This window comes from Harpia harpyja, chromosome 12, assembly GCF_026419915.1.
Source record: "Harpia harpyja isolate bHarHar1 chromosome 12, bHarHar1 primary haplotype, whole genome shotgun sequence".
In the NCBI taxonomy this organism is placed as follows: Eukaryota; Metazoa; Chordata; class Aves; order Accipitriformes; family Accipitridae; genus Harpia; species Harpia harpyja.
Window position 1 is genome coordinate 45,385,395 of NC_068951.1, and position 20,386 is coordinate 45,405,780.

A 20,386-nucleotide genomic window follows, 5' to 3' on the forward strand; every position below is an offset into this window, starting at 1 on the left:
TTCCCCGAAACAAACTAAAGATTTTGCCAGGGGCTGTTTTGTGCTACACACTTCAGTTGAACACTAGAGTGAAATGCATGAATTAGCTTCCATCTGCTTGGTTCACTGCAGGCTGTTACATCCAACCTTTTTAATTGACAGGACCAGAGGCAATGGGCACGAACTGAAACAGAGGAGGTTCCCTCTGAACATCAGAAAACACTCTTTTACTGTGAGGGTGACCAAGGACTGTACTGGGTAGACTTGTTCTCTTTTCCCAAATACTTAAAATGGAGGGATCCTCAAAATCTTAAGTATGTACTCACATGACTCTGCATGTGTTCATAGTTCTCACCTGAATCAAAAAATGAACATACTTTGTTGTCTTTCAATGCCGATGAAATATGAGAATCTTACTGCTGAAAGGAACTTTGATAACAAAACAGAATTTTTGAAGTTGACCGTTTTGGTATTCTAGTGTGTCTTTGTTAAGAGCGCTTCCTGTTATTGCTCATTTCATGTAATTGGCAGTTCTAGTTGAAGGTTTTGGATTTGTAGTTAGAGTGAGGAATATGTTCAAACAAGTTACAGATTGCTTAATATAGCTGACTTCATAAATACTTTAACTTGTGCTTCAAGTTTTCCTAACAGGAATTTGTGCTTTCAGTTTTTAGAGATGAACATTACAGGAAAGAAAGTCTGATTTAATTTTAACCTTTTTGCTTAAATTTTACAGTCTTTATATGTAAAAAAAATATGCTTTGAAGTCAGAAATGTGTTTTGATACAAGCTTCATCAAGGCAGTATTTATTTTATCACTAAAGCTCATGCTTAAAAACATGTTTCGCACTATTTGGGGAAAAATCTTTTCTATTATATGTTGGTATTCCAAAATTCATAGCTTTGATTAAGTGTAGCTTCTTTATTTGAATTACAGTGCCAGAGAAACAAAACAATGGAACTTTAAGTAAAAAAGCTTTTCATCTCATTTAGGCACAATTAGGACTTAACAGAAAACATTGCCCAATTTATTGCTGTAGCAGCATCTTCCATTCGGAATGCCATTCCTTAATTTTGGAAAAAGATCATTTAACTGAACTGGATAAAAGAATTCTTATACTTGGATAGTAAGAGTAAAAGAAGAAAAGCTAAAATATAGTAAAGGTTTACAATGAGGAGAGAATAAAGTGTTTTAATGCTCGGGAGAAGCAATGGTGGGTGGTTTCACTGTGAATGATAACAAATATTCTAGAAGCTATGAAGAAAAGAAGTGACTCAACAGCTTAGAGGCTGAGTTTTAGACAAGCATTGAAGTGAAAGTTTGATCTTCAGTTACAGTTTTGGAACTATACATTAAATGTAAAGTATTAGGAAATGAAAATGGCTATGGACTAAATAAAAACAGTGTCACTTTTTTCCGTTCTTTAAGAAATGGTTCGGGTTGTTCTTTTTTTTTTTCCTGCTTGTAATTCACATTATTTTTTGTAATATCAGAGACTTACTGTAAAGAGTTTGGACGTGGTAACATCACAATAGACGGAAACTTGCTTGTGAAATAATACTGGTGATCAGCTGAGTCTGAAGATGTGGAGTGGTCACAGCAGTAATGGCAATGCTAGTAATGTAGGTGAAAGTAGCAGTGATGAGCCTGAGACTTAGTTCAGTAAAGATGATGTTAGACTGTGCTTTTATGACAGGTGTATTGGAAGGGGTTTCCAGACACAGAATATTTAAATTTTTATCCTTTACACTTTCTTCTTAAAGACTTGCCTCTTTTAAAGTTTTCTAACAAAAACCATAGAGGAAAACCCATCCCAAGTCCAGCCAGTAATCAGTAGCCTGGTCAGTGAGTTGGGTGAAAGCTGGGCATGGAACCAGGCAGTCCCTAGAGAGATACCAGATTATTGATTGCTTTAAGATAGTTCCTTTGTCTTTTCTTGTTTCAGATAGAATTACGTGCTGATCCTTAAAATCTTTGTCCTGATAAGTTTCTTCCAAAACCAATGCATTTCAGTGAAAACCTTCAGTTGCAACAAAACCACAGTTCCTTCTCCGCTGTATTCTGTGGCAAAAAATATTTTAGAGATCACATTCTATAGTTATCTCACTGTAAAATCTCATGCAGATTTATGCACTACTCCATTGTTTTCAGGGTAATATAGGTAAATGAGGGTTTACATACTAGAGTGGTAGATACGTTGTTGACCTACATTGACTACATTGCAATAAAAACTGTTAATGCCTTTACAGAAAAATTGGCGATTACACATGAGTCATGAGGACATAATCTGCCCCTTTTGGTAATGAGAATATATTCTGATATTCTTGGAGACATACCGACAGACTAGTTTTCATGGTGTGGTAAGGAACAAAGCAGTTGAATTTGGCAAGACAAACACTTGTCTTTTCAAAAATGACCATACATTGCTGGATGAAGAATGGTCATATGTTTGAATATGTAGAAAAAGATTGGTAGGACAAGAGTAAACAACTTTTGGACAATTAAATAATCTGGGAGATGAGTGTGTATTACAGATTTTCAATATTGTAATAGAATCCACCAATCGTTCAAGTAAAAGTAATTATTCAACAGTAGTGCATAAAAAGTTAGAATGGCGGGGCAGATGATCAGAAGAAAAAATAAATTATGAGATCATAGATAATTTCAAGCGGGTTAGGGTGAGATAAGAAGGGTAGAAAAATGTGGGATAAGAAAAGCAAATATGACTTCCATGACATTATGCCTAACCGTGTATATAATATACTCGGGTATTTTGTGTTAAGCTTGTGTTTTATCTTTTCTTTCTCAGTCACATAGAAAAAATTACAACATGGCAAGATCCTCGAAAAACTATGAACCAACCGCTGAATCACATGAGCCACCATCCTGCAGCTACTTCCACACCAATACCACAGAGGTCTATGGCAATGTCTCAGCCAAATCTCGGTGAGTACTGGATGTCATCTCTGTGGTGAAAATACAAAAGAGAGAGGAGAGCCACCTTTTACTAATTTGTTTGCCAAAGTAATTTTTGCTTCAAGAAGGGTAGCTCTGATTCTGTCAGGCCTAACAGTATGTTCTCCACTTCCTTTTCTTATTTTTCCCTCTGTAGAGTTGGCAGCAAGTGAATTGGTACTGTTTGAGCTGAAGTTCTAACATCTCATGCATTTTATTTTAGAGCCCCTGTGACAAATTTTTATGTAGTATTGAACATAGAAAAATAAGCTCTTGCTGTGCTTTTTTATTCAGAGGTGGTGTAAAGCCTCTACAAGCCCACCACATAATTTTCAAAGCTTACTGTGCAAAGTGCTGTTAGATAATCTGTCTGCAGTCTTTCCTGTGTTTCTTCAGGTCAGAGGTTGTAGCTGGTTTGCTTGTTTGTTTCCAGTGGTGGGGTTTTTTTGCATAGTTAGGTGCTGCACTGGAAGCTACTTGCAAAACACTAAAAAGGCTATTTTGCAGTATGAATTACCTAAAGACTTTCTATAAATGCTGTGGTTTCATTGCTGTTCCTGTTTAGCACTTCAAGGTTAAATTTAAACATCAACTTACATTCCTCTGATTTTGCCAGATATGAGCCTTAGTGAACATAAAGCCATGAAAACTCTGAAAATTTTAAAGAAAATACGTAAATGGAAGAAAACATTTTCATGCATATTTGAGAATTACAAATAATCCCTAATATTTCACTTCTGCAGCTTCAACTTTTCTACCACTTAAGGAAATGAGTAACAGATAGGTCAGCTTATAGGCTCAAGATCACAAAACTATGTCAAGTAGGTAGTTTTAAAAACACAGACCAGATTCTTGTTCAGATTAACTTTTGGTAAGTTGGTCTCATGATTTCATGATTATTCATTTGCAGTGTGGTTGATCAGGGCTGTCTCTTCATGTACCAAGGAAATGGAAAACGTTTGGCTGCCAATGGTCACCAATAGCAGTAATGCAATAAACATATTACTTTTGTCTTAAGTTTATAATAAACACTTAGGCTGTCCCCTGAAGTAACTAACTTCAGTTCTTTCTTCTACCTTTCTCTCAACAGCTGTCCTGCTTGAATATATTCAGTAAAAAGTGTTGGTTATGTTACATGATTCAGCGGACAGTAGCAAATTGTATCATGAGAGTGGATATCTGAAGAAGAAACCTAAGTAAAATCTGAAAGGTTAGGGTGTACTGCAGTGTGTCACACTACATGGTAAAACTAACAGTTGCTCTGCGCATGTTACTTCAAACCACAGCTGCATTTAGGTCAATCTGTTTATAGCAATTCTAAAATGGCCAAGATATAGGAATAGGACAGTGGGGTTTTTTGTTCATACCAACTCCTCAGCTTATGTTGACATCTGTTATATTCTAATTAAAAAACAAAGGAGGTACCATAAATCAGGACAGTGTACAGCAAGCTTTTTCCCCCAGTTTGTCAGTGGAAGTGAATCAAAGCCAAATCCTGTACTGAAATACTTGTGTACTGAATTTTAGGGAAGGGTCTTTCTCAGGATGCAAAGGATTAGAAATAAAGGCATACACCTAAGTGACAGTCTGTTCTTGAAGGTACTTCAGGTCCTCAACAGGGGCATTTCCACAGACTTCAAAATCTGTCACATCAAATACAGACTATATTTCATTCAGTATCCATCACATTTATAGATGAGGTTCCACTTTTGGTAGGTATTTGTACAGTGCTTGGCATAGTGCTTCATATCTGTGACTGAAATTCCTAAACATTAGCCCACTAGAAATACTATGTAAAAATTTCCACAGTGTTCATATTTATTTAATCAAGAAAATATTTTGTCAGTATGTTTTGGTGAACTTTTTCTCATTCTGGTGGCTTTCAAAAGGCTTGCTGTGACACTTTGGAAGTAAGCAAATCTGTTTGCACAGCCAAGTAGCACTTTCAGCACTGTATTATTAAATTCAGCATCACAGTCCCTGATTTTCCAATCCACCTGTTTGAACATACCAAGTGTGACACTATTTTCTTTAAAAATTTATTTTAAAAGATTTAATCTAGAAATACAGAAATTACAAGATTGCAATAATCTGAACAGAATACAGTAGCCTCTGAATACTTCAAGTGACAGTTTAAAATACATATGAGTGCAGTTTCCAGTACTAAAGTAGAATGTCTCTATTTTGAAATTATCTTGGCCAAAAGGAGGGGCCTTTCTGCTCTTTTGTGATGCTAACCGTGTTACTGCTAAACCTGCTTTCTTGGGTCTGCTGAGACATTGAAGTGAGCAATTTGTTGGTCTGGCAGTCAGACCTCTAAGCCAAAAGTGATTGTGCCAACATCTTACAGACATCAGAGGAGAAATGGAAACTGGATACCCAGTTAAGCCACTCTTCTGGCCATAATTTTGTAACTTTTTAGCAAATGAAGTCTATGCATCTGTCTTTTGCCTTAGCATTTTTTGGTACTGTAGGAATTAAAAGAAGTTTTTCTTTTGAAGATGAGCCACTTAAAAGAAAAGGATTTAAGTATTCCAGGTCTGCATACTGGTCTGCACTTCCAATTGCTAACACATGTGTTTTCCTTGCTTTGCTTCTTCTGAAGAGATGGAAAATATGGTCTGTTCTGTACAGTTTGTTGCTTTGGTTTATAAACTCCTTTCAGCAATATTTGCTGGAAAGTGTACAAAGGCACTTATAAACATTCTATCAAAATCACAGAGTGTGACTAAGTGATACCAAATCATAGTATGCCTATGCTTGAGACATAGAGAAACATAGTGAAGGTTGACTGAAATTAGTAGACATACCTTAAAAAATCTGCTGTATTTTTCTACCTTTTTTCTTAGTGTGGTTTTATGTTGTCTATTTATGAGCTACACATACTGGTTTTCTTATAGCTTCAGCGGTGTTAGTTTTGTCACTAACATTTAAAGCATTGCTTTTTAAATGTTACATAACAAAGGCATCTGAAGGTATTTCTTCCTTTGATGCATCTTGTTAAATTTACAGAAAACTAATACATGCTAGACAGGTTTCTATGCTCATTTACACACCACCACTAAATTCAGTGAAGTTTCATGAATGAAAAGGGAAATTTATCCCAGAGATTGAAAGCATATTGTTGCAGGTTAGCATACATTCAGACTTGTCAGTCTGCTTTTTCTAAATATTTTACCTTTGTTCTTCTTCTAAGACAGTTTGTAGATGGATATGCTAAGGAAAGGACAACATCAACAGGAATCTTTTAACTATATGTTTTGTTGTTGGAATTCAACAGGGAAAATGATCAGCCTCTCACTGAAGACAGACAGAATCACTCTATTTTTTGCGTCTTCATAAGTACTTCATAAAACCCATTTACTTTGGTGCTGAATCTGCACGTGTATTAGTTTTCTGCCCATTCTGAAACATAGTCTTTTTCAGCTGATTGATAAGGTATTAACTATCTATTGCCAGTCAACTTCGTTACTGTGGTAGAATCAAAGACCATTTGTGGAAGGAGGGGTATTTGTGCACCCTTATTTTAGGCATCTAACCGAGGTCCCTGAATTAGGAGATGGAGCTCCATGGACTTCCTGTGAATGAAAGGAAGGAGAGAGCATTTGCATTGCGCCTAAGCTAATGGTTAAACTCCTGCCTGACTTAAATGACTAAATTGTTCTCTGGAAGTGCCTAAGTCCAAGCTAGGGAAGCTATTCTGCCTTAATGGCAGTCACTGGTGTAAGAAGATTCTGGAGGATGGTTTTTGGCTATGTGTAGCAAGATTAAGGGGAAAAAATAAGATCCTTATAAGAGTTTCTTTGTAACAATTTTTAATTAAATTCTGCTTGTTATGTAGTCTTTCTCTGTGCTACATTATGCAACACTCAAAACCATTGTTATTTTCATCCTGCTTCCTTCGAACTGTTTTAAAGAGATTTCTTTTGTGATTGTACTCTTCATCCGGTTGGTGAGCACAATCTGGTCTTCATTTAAATGTTTTTCAAGTTTAACAGTTTGCAACTTATTTTGACATAAAATGATAAAACCCTCTGATAGTATTTATGTTTTCTATATAAAATAGCTTGAATTTATATGCATGAGTTCCTTAAAAAGCTTGTACAAAAAGAATACAGTCTATCTGCAAAAAACCTCAGAAGGCCTTCTGGGTAAAGTGGCATACATCATGGTACAGTCGGTTGTAGAATTTAGGCCTTACAACTGGTATTTACCAGTTGCAGACTGCAAGGCACAGTTATTCGAGGTCCTGTGTGAGTGACTAAGCTGCGCCTTAAGTAGTGCCCGGAGTTTGGTGGTTTGAGAGTTTTGGGCGCTCTGCAACTTTGTAAAATGCCTTTGAGTTTATTTGGGTGTGGATAGGGGCTTTCAATTTATCTAACTAGAAACTGTGATTAAAATGTGTGTTTGGTCTAACTAAACTCACCGAAATCCAACCAGGCTGGACGTCCCTGATGCTCCCTAGTCCCTGGCTACCACTGTCATCTTTGCCTCTCTTCACAGTGGACAGTCCAGCATCAGCAATAACAGAAATGCATACCTGGTTTACCACTTTGCATTTTCCACTTCTGGTACACAAGAGAACTTGTGTGACTCATCAGACTTTGCATAGAGATGGGATTGATGGGTGGAAAGGCTTTTAAAAGCTGCAGTCATGTATGAGCTGGCTGTCAGGAAAGAATTGACAAGGGGTGAAGCAAAGAGACAAGCAGAGCTGTGTTTGTATAGATCCCTTATGCATTAGAGCTGAGCCATCTTCTCTTACCATATCTGGTTTTTCCCTCATAATCTATTATTTTCCATGTAAGTTTGGTCAAGATGATCTTTCAAGGTCCCTTGCAACCTGGGCTGTCCTATGATGATGGTTGATAACTTGGTAATTTCATAACTTGTAAATTATTATCTTAGTGCATAGTGTCTATTGGCCCAGCTAATCCTGCCTTCAGAAGATGTACCTGGATCACTCTTAAATCTGAACACTGACATAATACCTCATAACTATATGTTCTCTCAGGTTCTGTCAAAATGAATTCAGTAATACGTGTATTTGAGGGAAAAAAAAAAATCATAAAGATGCTTAACATTCTAATTCCTGAGGTTTCCAGTGTTCCCATACTCTGTCTGTATCTGGGTGTCATGGTTGAACCCCAGCCGGCAGCTCAGCCCCACGCAGCCGCTCACTCCCCCCCCAGTGGGATGGGGGACAGAATCAGAAGGGTAAAAGCGAGAAAACCCATGGGTTGAGATAAAGGCAGTTTAATAGGTAAAGCAAAAGCCGCGCACGCAAGCAAAGCAAAACAAGGAATTAATTCACCACTTCCCATGGGCAGGCAGGTGTTCAGCCATCTCCAGGAAAGCAGGGCTCCATCACACTAAGTAACGGTGACTTGGGAAGACAAACACGATCACTCCGAACATCCCCCCTTCCTCCTTCTTCCCCCACCTTTATAGGCTGAGTATGACATCATATGGTCTGGAATATCCCTTGGGTCAGTTGGGGTCAGCTGTCCTGGCTGTGTCCCCTCCCAACTTCTTGTGCTCCCCCCAGCCTGCTTGCTGGTGGGGTGGGGTGAGAAGCAGAAAAGGCCTTGGCTCTGTGTAAGCACTGCTCAGCAGTAACTAACACACCCCTGTGTTATCAACACTGTTTTCAGCACAAATCCAAAACATAGCCCCATAGGAGCTACTATGAAGAAAATGAACTCTCTCCCAGCCAAACCCAGCACATTGGGGCAGGTTGTTTTAATTTATTTCTGCACTGCTTGTTTTTTATCAGTTAGCTGCTAGTGGCATCCTCAGAGGGGTATTATAAGAAACTGTGAACGCATTCAGGTGTAATGAATTGAGGGACAGCTGCTAGAAGGTAAGTAATAATGTTATGAGCTTGCAAAAGTAAGGATGCCTATTCTGAGGTAAGGAAAGAAGCTGGATGAGTTTTCCCACATGGCTGAGGGATGGGGCCTTGCAAAATGTAAGGTTGTAGCCATCAGAATAATTCAGGTGGGAAGGGGCCTTGGGAGAACTCCAACCCAACCTCCTGCTCAAAGCAGTCAGCTATGAGATCAGACCAGGTGCTCAGGGCTTTATGCTATCAGATCTTGAAAACCTTTGTGACAGATTAGAGGGTCCTGGTAGAATTCTCATGCTTTCATCAGGTAGGAGGCTGGCACCATAAAGACAATGGGTGTTGTATCGTCAACACTGGGTGGTGGAGTTTCAGAATGTGTAATACACACTTAAGAATAGAGAACAATTTCTGGCAGGGAGAGGAAGGTGCTACATGTACTTTTGTTTGCACTTGACACCTGCACTTTCACCTGATCAGATCGTGTGTAAATAATAGAGTATAAGAAAAATAAAACATCATGGCACATCTTTGGTAGAAGCTGGTAATACTTATCTCCATTTTATAGATCAAGCAGGTCAGGCGTAAAACAGTAGAAAGCCTAAAGTTAATTTGTTTAGGGTCATTGTATGTACTGATCCTGAGAGTTCAACCATATTAACTTCCTGTGTCAAACTCCAGATGAAGAACTATTTGATTATTTTTTTTTGTCCTACTGAATGAGAAAGCTCCTTACCTTAGAAGCTTCCTGTATCAAGATCCACCAGCAGGCATGACCCAAGTGATACAAGCAGGATAGTTTTAACTGTTAAATAGACTGGTTCTCTAAGGGGAAAGATATTACATATTACACAGTAGAATTTAACATGAAGAGCCTCTTTACACTGACAACTGTTTGTGTTGTAGAATTTTTTCCATGAATCTAAAAAGTTTAGCTTTCAGCTGTATTGCTAATGGTAATTTAATTGGGTCTGGATACAACTGGGAGTTATGCCATTTTGCCTCTGCTTTCATTTTTTTTAATCAGCCAGGAAATCCAACCAATAAAACAATGCAATAATCCTGTCTTAAGAGCAATAAACACATGAACCAAAGTTTCCACATCCTGCCATGATAAAAGAGGTATAGCTACTATTGTTTCGAGGATGATAAAATGCAGTTTTGGTTACCATGTTAAAGTGAGTCTCTGGAGATAAGAACGCAGATCCCAAAGTGTTTAAAAACAGGTGGTATATATTTTAGTGATAACTAGCATACACGAAATGGTCTAGGTCTTGCAAGGCTTGGTTTGCATTGGCTGGAAATTTGGCTACAAATATGTAACATTGAGAGGAAGGTGTTTTTCCCTCAGTGTAGCCCATACCCTCACACCACCTGCACAGTGAAAAGGCTTCCTGTTCCAGGTCATTTTTAATTACTGGATATCCTGAAAGAAGCAGACACAATTCAGTTGTGGTCAATGTGAATAATTTTGGCACCTGCTTCTGCTTGATGAAATAATACTTACAGGAGAGCTGAAAGCATTGTAGAGGACTTGCACATTCTGTGGGAATGAGAGTTTTATGACACAGCTCTGGAAAAGAACGAAGAATGGGGGGTGGTTTTTGTTATTTGCAATTAAAACCTCTAAGAAGTAATTTATCAGGCAGATTTCAAATGGAGTAATTTTATTTATGTTTTAAGGATACTGGCTAATATTTCCAGAGACTAATAGGAATTAACTTCAGTATCGGGTAAATTAAATCCAGATAGCTCAAAGGACACACACCTTTAAACCAGCAACTGACTATCTAGTAAATCTGAAATGTTAATGGTTGATGTGTTCAAGAGAGATGTTGGTATTGTTTCAAAATCTAGTAATTCTTAATTTTAACACAAAGAAGTTCCTTTTGGTGTCAGCATTTCCCTTCAAGATTAGTAATCCAAACATGTGCCAGGGCAATAGCGGAGTGTCATTTTCATAGTTTCAAGGTGAATGAAATGCAAAAGCTGAAGATTGCATGAAACAAAAGTAAAAATAATTTAATAAATATTTTAAATAATAATGGTCATCAGTTATTGGTCATTAGCATTAAAGCTGTCTCTCCAGTCAAGCAGCCCTCACCGTTATTTGTTGTTACTGATTTATTGCTAAAAGTGCTTACAGAGTAAATCTCTAATCTTTTAAATAACTTCCTGCTAAATCATAGCTTTGATGCTGCACCTGCAGGTTGTTCATGGGTATTTTTTAAGCTTGAATCATTGAAGATGGGAAAGATGAGTTAAATGTGAATATCACAGAACTTAACATAACAGTTGAAACTGTTGAGAAATTTCTGTGTAGCTATTTTCAGCCCAGAAATCTGAATAAAGGAGTCTCTGTGCGCTGGGATAGTACAACTTTTTGGTTTAATACTTTACAGATTTTTGGAACAAAATGCACCAGAACTGAAAAGCAGCATTTTTTGCTGACCTTGTTGGAAGGCTAATGCTGTTTCTGGGAAATGAATGAAACAAGCAGTTCTTTGTTGGCAGAAGCAGAGAGAGAAAAGGAGGGGAGTCTAGTCTTTTTTTCTTCACAATGTCGTGACTAAGTCAAAACTGTAATATGGCTGCGTTCGTTCTTTTTTTTTTTTTTTTTTTTAACCTCTATAGACATTTGTTTTTCATCAGACTGTGTTGCGTGACACCTGACGCTGGCCAGTTCATATGAATTAGGCGCTGGACTGCCTATAAACAGAGTAGAGAAAAAGATCCACAGTTGCATCCAGACACTTCTGACACTAAAATAATAAAAGTTGGTACAATCAGTTCAACGTGTATGTCAGAAACAATTTATACTTGCGTGTTTTGTCTTCTGCAACTTGCAGAGTCTCTTGCCCACAAAATAATCCTTGCTTAGTATATATCCAGCAAAGTCATCAACAGAAAGGTCTTCTACAATGTCAGAAAACCTAATTCACTAGAATATCATTAATTTAAAAGCAAACAAAAGCAATAAAAGATTTTTTTCATTTTTCATCTAACTGGGAAAAGAAAATTACATAGGTCTAACTTGAGATGTGAACTAAATATGTAATTCCATGGACTGCAATGAAACTGTGGCCACATAGTCCATCCAGGTTTGGAACTTAACTCCACATTTTTACTCACTTTCATTTGAGCTGGAAAATTGTGTAATGCTGCTTATTGAAGAGACTTACTTCATTTTGCAAAATAAATTTGTTTTTCCCCAAGAGAACTGAATTCAAGGCCGCCCTGAGTCTGTCTGCTAGAATGGTGAATACTTTTCACCTGCTATGTTATATCTAATCTCCTTTACTATAGAGTGGTAGATTTGAGTTTTTTATATTTTTCCTTTGTTTGCAGAACCTCAGAAATGTTACACTGGGAGTGCCAAATCCTGCCTAGTGAATTTAAGCTTACTGAAGATGAGTTGATTTTCCTTAGTTACCTTTGACCTCTCAAAAACAGTCCAGAGGTCCTAAGGCTCCCCAGACCACAGGCTGAAAAGAGTTGTTAAAGTGTCACTGATTTATTAGATGAGTGTCATTGTACTGAAATCAGTATTCATATTGGGTAGTCAAGTTGGAGCATGAACTGCAGGTTTTTCTTTTTTAACCCAAACTCCATTATGTTCCTCATAGCATTCAAATACAAATTCAGAATTCAAATATAAATAATAGCAGGCATTAATAAAACTGCATAAATAGCCCAACAAAGGTGCCATACGATTATATCATAAGGAACAGAGATTTGTAGAATGTCATTTTATTGTTAAGTTGCTCGCTGGAGTTGACACAAGAATTTCCTTTGACTTCACTGGACTCATTCAAATCTTTAGTGACAGAGTTACCAGCTATATTCAAAAACAGTGTTACTGAACTGTTCAGTACAGGAGTTCAGTTCTGGTTCAGTTGACTAGTTCCAGGAAAAGCAGTTAGGTAGAAAACTTTTCTCAAACTAAGCTATATAGCACAGGGGTAATTTTTTGATTGTTGGGTTCCTTTCATTCCAACTGGTGTATTTAAAGATTCACTATTAATTGAAATCTAGACAATATCAGACATATCAAACACGCTTCAAATATTCCAGGTATTATATTTTTTTGTTTTCCCCATGCATTCCAATTGTAGCTCTACCGTTAAGAAAAGCAATTTACTGTTTATTCCAATTTTTTTTTCTTGTTGTTTGAAAAACTCACACAGTGGAAAATGCAAAAGCAGTGAGAAGTCTTGGTCCTGTAATAACTATATCATACTTTTCCACACTTCTTTTGAGGAGACTGGAGTTCTGCCTGGATGCTGGTTTTTGCCCAAGTAGATAGCATTGCAGGATAAAACCTACCTGATGTTACATATAATGTTGTGCATAGAAAATACAGAGGGGGATGGGATAGAGAAAGAAGAGGGAAGTCATTTTAAGTGATCATAAGTGTTGGCACAATTGTATGGGAGACACATGTGACTACAGATTTTAATGGTGTTGATTCTGTAAAGAAAATGTCTAGGAAGATGCAGGTAATTACCTGTAAAAGCAGACTTCATTACCAATATATAAACTAGAGGTTGATAATAGCAAGAATTGGATTCTCTGTTGAGACGTTTGGAATTGCCCTGTGTAGGGTGGTGTTTTAATTTGTACAGACTTGTAAACTTCAGTGTCATTTTTGCAAGCATAGAATAGGTAAAAGTATGTAATGACTTGCAATAAAAAACAGGTCACAAAGAAAGGTTTCCAGCAAATCTGAACCTTGGTTTTAACTTCTTTTGTGGAAGGTCCAGTCATATTAATTGTATCATTCCAGGACTACATACGTTGGAAACTTCAATATTTTTTGAGACAGTGAAAGGAAATAATCGTATTTTCTGTCATGAAATGTGGAGAAGCATACACAGGACTGATATGAGCAGATCCTTTGCCTTTGCAATATGTAAAGATGCTATCTATAATAAGATTAGTATGGGATGAAGTTATTTTTCATATGTAGCAAAACACAAATCACTCGCTAGTGTATTTTGGTTTATTCCCAGAGGTACCTTGCCATAGTCTCCCCGTGCAGTCAGAAAGTTTGAGACATTAGGAAACACCTGCAGTCTCCTCTCCAGCAGTGAAGCCAGCTCAGTGGAGCTACAGTATGTGCATTTGCGTCCAGATGTGGTTTCCTTTTTTTACCCAGACTTGAATTCAGGTAGAGCTTAAGGATTTTTTTAATATTCCTTTTGAATTACTAGTTTCCAGCATCCTGACTGAAAGGTACTGAAGAGTACATCGGATCAGTACTGCATCTGAACAGAAAGTATTTTACAGAAGCATTTAGTTTACTATGCAAGTGCTATGCACTCACCCTGCATTTGTACTGGGCTTGGCTGGGATGGACTTAATTTCATAGCAGCCCCTGTGGTGCTGTGTTTGGATTTGTGACTAAAACAGTGTTGACAACACACCAGCCTTACTGCTACGCCTGAGCAGAGCTTGCAGCTTGCAGAGTGTTGCGGCTTTCTGTTTTTTCCCACTGTTTCCCCTCCACACTGCAAGTAGGCTGGGGCTTCGCAAGAAATTGGGAGGTGATGCTGCTGAGACAGCTGATCTGAATTGCCTAAGGGGATATTCTATACCATATGATGCCATGCTCAGCAATAAAAGGTCAAGGAAAGGAGGAGGAAGGGGAGACATTCATAGTTACAGCATCCCAAGTAACCCTTACATGTGCTGAGTACCTGCTTTCCAGGAAGCGGCTAAACATCTGCCTGCTGATGGGAAGTCGTGAATAAATACTTTATTTCACTTTGCTTGTGTGTGCAGCTTTGCCTGACTTCTTAAACTGTCTTTATCTCAGCCCACAAGTTTTTCTTGCTTTTGCTCTTCCAATTCTCTCCCCCATCCTGCTGGCAGGGGCAGGAACTGAGTGACTGCCTGCATGGAGGCTTAGTTGCTGGCTGCTGGGGGGCCCAATCCGCCACAGCAGGACAACTGCAGTTTTAAAAAACTGGATGGACTTACTGCATATTTGCACTATGTTGAACCACCTATGCCCAGTAAGCTCGAAATTGTTGGATTTGCTTTGTGTACTCGCATACACTGTACACCACATGCAGATTTCTGCCAAACATCTCAAAGCCTTGTAGCCAGCTATCTTCCTAGTGGAATCGTTCACTTCACCAAGAAGTCCCTTTTCCCCATCTGTCAGAACTCTAATGGCAAATGCTTTTAGTTGCAGTTTGTGCAGCACTACTGCATTAGGTTTTCTGAAGCATCATTCAGTAGCTTTAACTGCTCTGCTAAACTGCAGGATTTCTGGGCCGATAGTTCGTTTAGGAGGATTACAAGTGCTGTGGGTTTTGCATTAGGACTGCCACTGCCTGTCTCTGTGCCTCTGGCTTTGTGTGTAACATCACCGCATTTCCTTTCTGTGCATCATTTGTCTCAAGTATTCCACTGCCACTAGGTTTGCAGGGAACATGGAAAGATCATTCGTCATTGGTAGACTTTATGTTCTTTGACCTGGACATTTCTTTAGGTCTTCTGATTTTCTCAGGTCAGAATTTCTCAGAGATAATGGCTATTGATGTAGGAAGCTGCAGTTTTCAGTATAAGGTTGTCTGCATTCTGGTAGTATAGTCATCTTTCTTTGTCTTGAGAGCATTATGCAGAGAATCCCAAATCTGGAATTGTATGAAGATCTAGCCCAGATCTGATAATGATCCTTTCAAAGCTGGTGCTAATACACTTCCACAAAATGAAGTGGGTGCCTCTGCACTGCAGTCTGTGGGTTCCAGGAGACTTAACCTGGGGATCAGATGACATCTACATGCCTCTGGAGAAGTCATGCTGGATGACACACTAGCATCCCTGTGCTATACTCTCCACAACACCTGATTCTGGAAGCATGTTGCAAAGATGGTTTAGATATCCTGCATGCTTTCCACAAGGTCCAGAAGGATTTATTGGTGTGGGCTTTGCACCACCTACAGGTAATAAAGCTGCCTTGAGACCCAAACTGGCCCTGGGTATAGCACAGGACTAATCCATGCCTGTTCGATGCAGCTGGTACTGATCTGTGTAAATAGTAAAACTAATCTGCACTCTGAACAAACCATATAGTTAATACTTTGAAAATTTACTGCATTTCACTCCTGGCTTATCTGGAGGATATCAATGCTGGATGCTATTCTTAACACCATAAACAGGAAGAACTTTTGTCTTGGGTAAATCAGCAGCCCATACAGTGTCTTTGGATAGCTTAATATGAGAAGTACTGGACTTGCTTGTGCAATTGCTGACTTCTTCACTGAAAATGACTGATACTGACAATTGCTACATTTACACAAAACTATGAGATGCCCAAGGGTATCTCTGGTACCAAAAATTTTAAAGTGGTTCTGTTCCTCATAGTCTTTTGACTGTTGTGTACAACCTGGAAATTTTCACCAATATCTTCCTGTGGTTACCAGGCTATGTTCTCAGTCAGCCTTTTTCTTAATTCACAGCTCCTTCAGCTGGAGCTGATATGCTTGTTCAGCACTACTGGCTGTAACTGTTTTCTTCATTTTCCTGGGTGTTTCAGTTAGATTTTCCCTGGTACTTGAAGACATTTTGCTATCAGTTATATTGTTTTCTTGAGAGCCACAGTCATGCTTTCTCTGAATGTTTTCTGTCTTGAATCAGGGACTCTTCATGTATTTAAGATTACCCATAAGTTACAGTCTCTGTAGTGTATCTACTACACCTGTATCACTTTAGGGGATTATTCCCAGTAATACTGTCCCATTCATTTTTTTTATGCTTTTCCCAGTGAGATAATAAAATCTTTCCACAGATTTCTCATCTTTATCTTCTGTGGTCAGTTCTGTATACAAAGTGAGATCTTTATATTGCTAATTCTGTGTTTGCAGAGTATTGTCTAGCACAGCTGTAGCAGTGGTGCTCTTCTGCAGGCAATAGCTCTTTGAACTTTTTTCTTGTATTCTGCCTCCTTGGGAGTACATTCTGCACCCCTCTCTTGTCCTGGAAAATGTATTGCTTACTGCAGTGCCCCAGTCACAGGCAACAAGCATGTGTGCATGTTCACACACAACCTCAAGCTCAAGAATTTCTATTAATGTGAGGCCAGTGAGTCAGCTGGTTTCCTGCACAATGAGGAGAATGACAGGGAACTGAGCAAGCAGTGTGTCCTGGTTTCAGCTGGGATAGAGTTAATTTTCTTTTCTAGTAGCTACTATGGTGTTATGTTTTGGATTTAGGATGAGAAGAATGTTGATAACACACTGATGTTTTCAGTTGTGGCTAAGTAGTGTTTGTACTAAGTCAAGGATTTTTCAGCTTCTCATGCCCAGCCAGTAAGAAGGCTGGAGGGGAACAAGAAGTTGGCAGGGGACACAGCCAGGGCAGCTGACCCAAACTGGCTAAAGGGATATTCCATACCATGTGACATCATGCCCAGTATATAAACTGGGGGAAGTTGGCCTGGGGGAATCGCTGCTCGGGAACTAACTGGGCATCGGTTGGTGAGTGGTGAGCAATTGCATTGCGCATCACTTGTTTTGTACATTCCAATTCTTTTATTATTATTATTATTGTCATTATTATTATTGTTATTATTATTTTCTTCCTTTCTGTCCTATTAAACTGTATTTCAACCTATGAGATTTACTCTTTTTCCTGATTCTCTCCCCTATCCCACTGAGTCGGGGGCAGTGAGCAAGTGGCTGCATGGTGCTTAGTTGCTGGCTGGGGTTTAACCATGACACAGGGAAACATGACACAGATAAAGGATTTATCTGCTGCCTATGGGTATTTGCTAGTGCACAAACTGTATGGAGTTTTTTAGTGCCCAAATCACCTAATACGGGCCAAGAACTGTGCTGAGGAAAGTGTCAGTGGCTGCAAGGTGGCTATTGACTGAGGGGAAAAGGAGCAAGCACTTCATCATCTGTGCACAACATGTCTTTGGCCTCGTGGTTTATCCTGTGGGGCTGTTTCAAACGGGAGATGATATGCTGCATTTCATATGACCCAGGCTTCAGGTGGTGAAAGGCACCAGGAAGGTGAGGGGCAGTGCTTTTCAAAAGTCTGGAGGACCATTTGGACAGACTGTTTTGCAGAGGACACGTTCCACATGCCATCACGTGTGAACTGCTGGTATAGGAAAGCCCTAAAACTTAACACATTAACTGAAGACTTGTTCATATTAATTTCAGTGCCTTTCAGTGGAACCAATGCAAAACAGTACTTGCAAATCTGCCATGATTTAATTACTCTTCAGCTAGTTCCCAGAGTCAGCTGTTTCATTACTGTACATGTAACATTTTGACCCTTAGGATATATTTTTAGAGCAGCTGAATGCAGCAGTTGTTGTGGGAAGTGCTGCAGAATGCCCCAGGTTTTGGTTTCATTTTGCTTTCTAAAATAGATATTAAAAAAGAATCACTTAACAGTCTTTGTGTTTTATACTATTTTCATTTCCAGTTAATATTTGTTTAGAGCTAGGTTAGACTAACTTAATGTGCATTATATGTGTTCATGCACATGCTCAAAAACTAGATTTGACTTCACAAAAGTAGACCACATATGTCCTAAATTTGCTTATGGGACATTATTGTGATTGCACTCAAGAATAATTCAAGTGGAATGATGCTGTTATGCAGTTGGTAGGATCAAAACCTGGGCTTTAGCACCTGTGTATTTATAAACTGGTTTTTATTGACATTAAAAAAAGAAAATGGATTTTTATCACCATATCAATTTAGCGCTCCATTTTAAGTTAGACTTTATCATAAACATACTCTATCCAGATACCTTGACAAAACTGTCTGTACTTGTTTGAAAGCACAGATACATGATTCCTCTATACTTAATGTTTCTGAGTCTGTCCAGTTCAGGCTGCTGTGAAAGTGGGTGTCTGGTATTCAAACTGAATGGAGAGTTACCTGAATCCCATTTTTTTCTTGAAGCAGTGTATGCTGGAGAAAAATGCAGTGTCAGCGGGTTCAAATGACCTTCAGTAAGTTTGTCTCTATGACCCAAATCAATGGTTCTTTAAAAGCCATTCCAATTAGTGGTAGTTTTGAACAGATCTGTTTTTCTGTGGACCAGAGATTTAGACTGACAAACCTGTGAGGAGAAAGGCACTGCCTGAAAGAGGAGCAGAGCCAAGTAATGCAGGTGGTGGAATTGGCTGAGGATAGCTCCTACCTACTCATTTGCCTTCTGTGAATCTCTTGCACTGAAACTTGTAAAACTTCACCATAGCTATAGCTTTATCAAACCCAGATGACGTAAATAACTTTTTTTGGAAGTAAAATGGATTTTTGTTGTTTCTTAGAAATATGATCACATACTTACGGCATACTTGACTTGTAGGAGATTTGGTTTGACATAATTTCTACTCCTAATATCAAGGTGTGGGAATGCTTACTTTACTCATTGTACTGAGCTTCCTGTAGTTCCTTGATGGTATGTAACAATGGGTAGTATTGCTTGAAAGAAAAGTAATTTACTCCAAGATACAGAGTTCATTGGACCAAAGCATTCTGTCTGTCCCCATGAGAAGAAATGACTTGGAGGGTTATTGGGGACCATAGCTCAGGGAGAAATATTCCTCAGCATTTTCATCTTGTCTTGTTCTTTGCCTTCTTGCATGTATAATTTCAGCTGTGATACAACATAGGTACAGATCAGCTGATGAAGAAGAGGGAGTATTTTATATAGCAAAGGCAACAAATAGTCATGACAAATAGTACTACAACTCATGCCCTAGCCCTGAGTGTATGCCAGACACACGGTACAGTCTATTAATCTTTACTTAACTTTGCCTGGTTCTATCATTTGCATGTGCTGCTTACATGAAAGCAATTTTCTTACAGAGAGCTTACTATATTGTGGTAATCCTTGAGCCAGCCTGGATTCTTACCATGGTTGTTCTATTCACTCAACCATTGACATGCCAAAAATTTAAGCACATGCTTTTGTAAATGAGAAGAGTTGAAGTCCTGCCTAAGTGCTTATGGTCCTGGCAATTTAACACCAGATTTACACTGATATAATTTATATAATTGTACTTATAATAGTTCTTACTTATTTAATGTGAATAAGACTAGATTCACTGCATCTTAAAATATGGGTCCACATACTGTTTTCCACTGTGAAAGTTGTTTGATGTCTGCACCCAGCTCTCATTCCTACCTTTCCCATCAGCACTGCAGCTTGCTAACCTTTCGGGTTTTTTACCACTGAAAAGTTACTGATCAGTGCTGGCTTTGGTCTGTCTTTCCTGCAACCAGCTTATTCTTCCCACCTGGATTCCTATGTTGGTTGCACATAAACAGTTTCATAGCTACCCAGTTACTTTTGCTGGGAACTGATCTAGTCAGAAAATACCTTCTTTTTATCCCTGGGCAATTTTTAGTTTGCTGTGTGGCCACAAAAATGCTTTTGCCAGCTCAGTAAAGGGGTAGCATGTGGGCAGGAACAAGCAGATGGGTGTGGAAGAGGTGATAAAACGGCAACACTCTGGTTTCATGTGGAAGCATGATGTCATTTGTGTGGATACAGCTGTTTGTGGACCACACATAAACTGAATCCGTGAAAAGGTTATATTACTGCAGGCCTGCTTTTAACTTGGATTA

At 38.6% G+C, this 20,386-nt stretch overlaps 1 protein-coding gene across 1 annotated transcript in view; it reads left to right on the plus strand.

The window, feature by feature from the left end:
* WWTR1 (WW domain containing transcription regulator 1) overlaps window positions 1-20,386 on the plus strand; it is an 84,471-nt gene that overhangs the window by 44,366 nt on the left and 19,719 nt on the right. Inside the window, exon 2 of the mRNA XM_052802766.1 lies at window positions 2,790-2,926. Within this exon, the coding sequence (XP_052658726.1) occupies window positions 2,790-2,926 (137 nt within the window). The remainder of the gene's footprint in view (window positions 1-2,789; window positions 2,927-20,386) is intronic.